A 7,195-nucleotide genomic window follows, 5' to 3' on the forward strand; every position below is an offset into this window, starting at 1 on the left:
GGCCGCCATTTTGAAAAACTATTTCAAACTTAAAGTCAAGTTCTGCTGGTCCGATTGAACTGAAAGTTGGTAGGAATGATCTACTCATGGTCCTGACAAAGTGTTGTTATTTTTCAGGTCAATCAGAAATCCAATATGGCCGCCACGGCCGCCATTTTGAAAAACTATTTCAAACTTAAAGTGAAGTTCTGCTAGGTAGATTGAACTGAAAGTTGGTAGGAATGATCAGCTCATGGTCCAGACAAAGTGTTGTTATTTTTCGGGTCGAACAGAAATCCAAAATGGCCACCACGGCCGCTATTTTGCAAATACCTATTTCAAAGTTTAAAGTAAAGTTCTGCTGGGGTGATTGAACTGAAAGTTGGTAGGAATGATCGACTCATGGTCCTGACAAAGTGTTGTTATTTTTCGGGTCAATCAGAAATCCAATTTGGCTGCCATGGCCGCAATTTTATAAATACCTATTTCAAACTTTAAAACAAGTTCTAATAGGCCGATCTCACTGAAAATCGGTCTAGGAATGATCAGCTCATGGTCCTGACAAAGTTAAGTTAACATTATGCTTAACTATTTTTTACTCAAATTAGTACATATTTCAACAACAAAAATAAATACTGTAGGACTCAGGTGACCGTTAAGGCCCATGGGCCTCTTGTTTCATTTAGGTTAGTTATGTGCTAAGTACTTAGTGAAGCACATGTAACTTCACATGCATATGTATCTTGATGTGAACAGCATATTTCACAGCATTGTTTGTGACCTTGACCTCTGTGACCTTCATCAAATCATTGAGTTGTTCAGGTATGGACTAAGCACTGAAGCTTACAGATACATTTTGAGTTCATCTTTTTGAGGATATTTATCTCATTTCTCATACAAATTATGAATGTTTAGACATCAGACTGACTAACCAGGAGGTCCAAACTAGAGAATATGCATTAACCTAAGAAATATGATGCCTTAACTGAAATACAAATATGTCTATTTCTTCATTTGGTATTGAGTTTGAACTCTCTATTGTACATATATTTGACAGAGCAGATGTACCATCTGCTGATATATGACAGCGGACTAGGTATTTAAAATTCTCTATGTTTGAGTTTCTTGGGTACTTCATGTTTGGTCGAGATAATTTAAATCACTGAATATTGTCTATGAATTAGATACAGTGAAAATTTTTGTATATTTGAGGCATTTTATATGGTAGTCTAGGCTGAAATTTGACCACTGCTATGTCTATTCTTTCCATCAAAGTTAGAAAGCTCTCCAAAATATTCTATCCATTTCAGTAGAGTCTTTTGTAACCACAATAGATTGATTGATAGGATTTGTATGATACAGCAAACATACTTTGTTCAATACCACAGATATACCTATTTATATGATCATTGGTGGAACTACTTCACCATTAACTTAACAATGTATAGAGTCTATACGGTAGCCTGCATAGAGATGTTACACACTGGGGAACACTTGATTGTTATAGCTTGCATGTCTTTTAAAAGTGAAGATACTTTACACACTGGTCAGAAGGTAAGGTCACAGTTACTAAAAATAGAATTTTACAGAACAAATGACCTGTACTAAAAATAGAATTTTACAGAACAAATGACCTGTCCAGGAATCACTGGTGCACGATATTAGGCTATAGAACATGTTCTTCAAAAAAACCCTGGGCATATTATGATTTTTAACAAGGCCTAGGTTATTTTTTTTGTAAAAGAACATGTTCTGTAACTGGACATTGAGCATCTGTGGTCTGGATGCTAGTTTGAGAATGAATAACTGCACCAAGCCCAAACTTGATACATCGTTTGTTCTGGGGAAGGAAAGGTTTATTTTGAGTGTTCTTTGTCAAAGAATTTTCTTGGATCCTTACTTCAGAACAAATAAGTACACAATTTCAAGCTCTGCAGACTAATGGTATGTGGATTACCCTGATGGTCAGGTGTGTTGGCCATGACACCTATATGAACATGAGGAGGAATCCTGGAAGAATTTCTAGTGATTTTGTCATCACAATGCTTCAGCTAAACCAAAAAGCATCACATAAATGTACTGAGAGTATTTGAAAGAAAACAAACTGGTTTTATCATAATATCTAGGAACATTTGGAACAAAAATCACTTGTAACACCAAGGGAAAGATATAACCTCATTTGGAAAACCTTTTGAGTATCTGTAAGAGACATCTGTGCACATCACATTTTAATACCCGAGATAATCTTCTGTAACTTTTGGGATATTATCTGGTGATATCTGGGACAAATATTAAGTAACACCTGGTATATCTATGTTAACCTCTGGTTAATTTGTTTCTATATTAAGTAAACATGAATAGTTTTAACTCTTTTTTCCCCCCTTTCTCTAGGATCCCACAACACCTTTAGCTACTCCATTTCCCCATCAGGAGACGTGGGTCCAGATCAACCACAATGGATACAGGATCTAACCCGCTTGTTTGGAACTGCAGGCAAAGACATACTGTACCGCTGGGCCACTACACAGAATCTCCCTGTATTACAACAGCTGGAGCAGGGAATTCGCTACCTCGACTGCCGTGTATGCTGGTTTTCAAAAACACAAGATTTCCATTTCCTGCATGGACTGGTTGGAGCTAAAGTATCAACTTGTTTAGATGAAGTCAATGCCTTCTTAGATAAGCACCCAAAAGAAGTGATTATTTTGAATTTTTCTCATTTCTATTCTATGTCCAATACAGACCATGTTAATCTTCTGACTATGTTGACAGACAAATTTGGTAGCAAGATGTGCCCATATATAGATATGGAAAGCGTTACGATTGAGATGATGTGGGAACACAACCTTCAAGTCTTGATTATCTATCAAAATGACATCGTGAAGGAGCACCTGACCTTCTGGCCTCAAACAGCAATCCGAGCACCCTGGGCAAACACAGCGAACATTCCAGATATGATGTCTTTCTTGGATGCTAAGTACAAGACGGGGAGAACAGACAATGTCTTTTACAATTGGCAAGGGGTCCTAACTCCAGGGATGGCTACTATTGTCTCCAACTTTGGTAGTAGCCTAAAAGACACACTCTCAATAAAATTAGCGCCATTTTTTGTCAGCTGGCTTAAAGATAAGAAGACTGGTAGCCATGGAATCAGCATCTGTGTCGTGGACTTCATAGAGCATGCTAATTATGTGTCTACTTTAATAGATCTGAATCATAGTGCTTGTTAAATTACATGCACAGTTTTTCAATGTGCTTACAATAGGAACAATGATATAACAGGCATTGCTTTTCCATGATCATTTTTGAACTTGGTGAAACACATAACATCTGAAAAGTCATATCTCAAGTTCTGTGCTTAAACTTTTTACAGGTTTGCACACTATTTAAAGATCGAAGGGGCAGTCTCCAGAAAATGAGTGTTTTGTTTGCCAATTCTTTTTTAAGTATACATTCATTTTTGTCCAATATTATGAAAAAAACAAAAATTATGTTGTTATAAATGTCAGTGAAAGAACATCTTGAAAATATCTCCGCTACTCCATCCAATTCAGATGAAAGATGAGGCATTTGCCATGGTTCGCATAGACAAAGTCGGACCATTGTGTGAGACAGAGAATGGCATCAAATGTATACCTCTCCGTACAGATGACTTTTTAAAAATGGCGACAGGTTAAAGTAATCCAAAACAATTTTTCCTGATAGACCGAGGTAGGAAATTTTGCAACATTGTTAATGATGAACTTTGCCAGCATTTGGACATTTAGCACAAAATTATAGCAACCTGTCATCCTTAAACCAACAGTTTTACAGACATATTCAACAAGACACTGTGTGGTGCCTTAGGGGAATATGTGACTGAAGATCAAGGTAATATTGGAACAAATACATACAGATGGTTGTATTTGCTACCAGGATTTGCGTTCAGCCATCAACAAAAGAGATTCGTTTCTATTTACAAATTTGACCGGTGCACTGACAGCCAGCTTTTAATTTTATACCTCTAAACAACAAGACACTGTGTGGTGCCTTAGGGAAATATGTGACTTTACACTTATGATCAAATTTAACACTTTAGAGAGGGGTCAAGCTATCATAAAGTTACCATAAATTTTTCACTTAAGATTCTTTTAGAATTTTTGTGAAATGGAACAAAATCATAAGTTTTCTCTTACGAGTAAAATTTGTCGTAAGATTTTTGTGAAAATGCTCACTGGTTCTTCCAGTTCAGTTGGACATTTCTATTACATTGGGTGAACCTTTGGATGCTTTGTCACATGAATATGGTTCTAGGCTTTCACCATTATGATAAAGTGAACCCTCTCTCACCCCCGCTCCACCCTAAATTTCTCTACCCAAGACATAATTTATGTTATTTTTATAAATAAAACCACAAAAATTAAAATAAACTAATGAGGAATTGGAACAAAAATATATGGTTAAAGGCAAGCTAAAAACGTAACTGGCAATAAAAAAAAGTTTTAAAAAAAAATGGTTTAAGAATTCATTTCACCATTATGGTAAAGTGACCCGCCCCACTCTTATTTTCTTAACCCCTAGGCATGCTTTTTTTGAAAAAACAAATTGAAGTAACTTCATAAACAACTTTACAAAATATTTGAGTAGGAACAAGTTTCTTGAGGCTTCGTTAATCATAATGGTGAACTGATCCGTAGTTCATATTTCCTTGTGGTAGTTTGACCCTTTGTTCATTTCACTTTGATTGGCAATACCACGTCGCACCAGATTCAGTTTGAAATTCGAGTTTTATATAAAATTAAAATGTTAGTAGTATTACAACACCTCTTTGAAGTTCAGAATGCTACCAGGTTTGTGTATGTGTAACAAAAGCTGTTTCCCCTCGGTTACAGCAATTGAGTTTACCCAGTGTGTATAGCTCAGACCAAGTCCATTATATTTAAGGGTTGAAACTATTTACATTATTGTCTTTAATCAATGTGACATTCCTTTGTGACCTTTCATTTGTTTGTCATGACAGACTGATAGATTATCATTGAAAAAGTTTACATGTTCAATGTCTGCATTATTTGTTTTTCTTTTTGATGCATTTTTTTTGCTGTACATTTGAAATTTATTGATCCGGACTGGGTGCAATGATTAAGATCCTTTGAAGCACAGAACAGCCCACAGTCAAGTTAGTGGAGCTTGAGGTCAAGGCACCCTGTTTTGAGGAAGCTTGAGACTCCCTCTTTTGTGGGAGCTAGGGACACCCTGGTTTTTTTTTTTAACTTTAGACTCCTTGGTTATAGGAAGCTTAGCACTCCTTGTTTTTGAGGGAACTTGAAATTTCTTATTTTTTGAAGGAGCTAGAAACTTCCTTTAATTGAGGGCACTTGAGACTCCCCTTTTCTGAGTGAGCTTGAGACTCCCCAATTTAGATAGCTTGAGTCACTCCTTGTTTTAAGGATCATGACACTCCTTGTTTTGAGGGAGCTTAACAAATTTTTTTTTAAGGAACTTGAGACTCCATTTTCTGAGGGAGTTTAAAAACACAACTTCTGAATTTAGCAGAATCCCTGCATTAGATGATTTATTTGATTTATTGTATTAGAAGAGCTTATAATATTGCATTTTAAAACTTTTGGACATAAAGTTTTTCACCCTTAAAGAATTGAGAGGTTGGAAAGAATATCTTTGTCTGTATAAATGTTTTTCAGCTGCAGTTGTAGTCTTAAGCATTGCTTGTAGCAATGAGTTGGAAATGATCCGTGATAAAAACCTGGTTGAATCTTCATATAAGATATGGTATGGCAAGTGTATTGAATATTTTTTTGCAAATGCAAAAATGATAGTTAATGTCCAAAAATTGAATTTTGGATTCAAAAATAATATGCGGTTTACCAAAAAAATCTTGGACCATTGCAAATATTTTTTTGCATAATCAGCATTTGATTTCTAAGGATAAAATATCATTTCAGCATATACAAGAAATATAAATTGTAACACACTTGCTGTGCCATAGTATGTTTTTTATTGTACATATGTGTAATTATACCTCCGTTGTTATCATCATTGTGAGCTGACTTCTAGATATTGCAGATATTGTATTTTTTGTATTGTTAAGGGGAAAAAATGTCCAAGATCTGTGATGTGGTAAGTGTGTCACAATTTAATATTTTTGCATACAGTTATATAAAAAAAACTGAAAAGTCATTATTTTTTGCTTATGCAAACATAACTTTGAACACCCAAAAATTGAATAGCAAATTACCATTGTCCAAAAATATTTTTGATTCCAAATTATTTTGCATGATTTAATTTATGCAAAAAGGCTAATTTTGACACTTCCTGTGCTATAATATGTATCTTTGTAACAGGAAAGCACCATTTAATGATGAACATGTAGCTTTGTGAAAGGAAATGATATAAACAAGATATCAAGATGTGCATGTAGATTTTAAGATTGCTCATACACTGTACATGTATTTGTTTTCTGTATCAACAAATCACAAATAAACATCTATTTGTATATTTCATTTTATTTAACTGATCAAAAGATGAGCTGTATAAACTTTTACAATATAAACAGTTAGCAAGACTTTTGTTTACAAATATTTAATTAATTTATTTAAGTTCTACATGATTGATTTTATAAAGAATTAGATTCTTTCATTTTTAGGTCACCTGAGCTTTAGCTCAAGTGACCTATTGCTATCCGTCTTGGTCCATCGTTGTGCGTTGTCCGTTAACATTTTACATTTTCAACTTAAGCTGAAATACTGGTTAAGGGATTTCATTAATATTTCATGGGAAGGTTACTGACATCTCCCTGACCAAGTGTTGTTATTTTTCGGGTCGATCAGAAATCCAATATGGCCGACACGTCCACCATTTTGAAAACTATTTCAAACTTAAAGTCAAGTTCTGCTGGTCCGATTGAACTGAAACTTGGTAGGAATGATCGACTCATGGTCCTGACAAAGTGTTGTTATTTTTCGGGTCAATCAGAAATCCAATATGGCCAACTCGGGCGCCATTTTGAAAAAACATTTCAAACTTAAAGTCAAGTTCTACTGGGCCGATTTAACTGAAACTCGTTCTAGGAATGATCAGCTCATGGTCTTGACAAACTTAAGTTCACGTTATACTGAACTATTTTTTACTCAAATTGGTACATTTTTCAGCAAAAAAAAAAAATACTGTAGGAATCAGGTGACCGTTAAGGCCCATGGGCCTCTTTTTTGTTGTTGTTACA

The 7,195-nt window shown here is 35.0% G+C and overlaps 1 protein-coding gene across 2 annotated transcripts in view; it reads left to right on the forward strand.

Moving 5' to 3' along the window:
- Positions 1 to 4,135, forward strand: part of LOC110454438 (PI-PLC X domain-containing protein 3-like) — a 17,086-nt gene extending 12,951 nt beyond the window's left edge. The window contains exon 2 of one of the 2 annotated variants that reach the window (XM_021503936.1): positions 2,371 to 4,134. In XM_021503936.1, the coding sequence (XP_021359611.1) occupies positions 2,371 to 3,209 (839 nt within the window). In that variant the 3' untranslated portion in view covers positions 3,210 to 4,134. Of the gene's footprint in view, positions 1 to 2,370 lie in introns of both variants that reach the window. The other variant, XM_021503944.1, reaches the window with a different exon arrangement.
- The last annotated feature ends 3,060 nt before the right edge of the window (positions 4,136 to 7,195 follow it).

Source organism: Mizuhopecten yessoensis, unplaced genomic scaffold (genome assembly GCF_002113885.1).
Source record: "Mizuhopecten yessoensis strain PY_sf001 unplaced genomic scaffold, ASM211388v2 scaffold917, whole genome shotgun sequence".
In the NCBI taxonomy this organism is placed as follows: domain Eukaryota; kingdom Metazoa; phylum Mollusca; class Bivalvia; order Pectinida; family Pectinidae; genus Mizuhopecten; species Mizuhopecten yessoensis.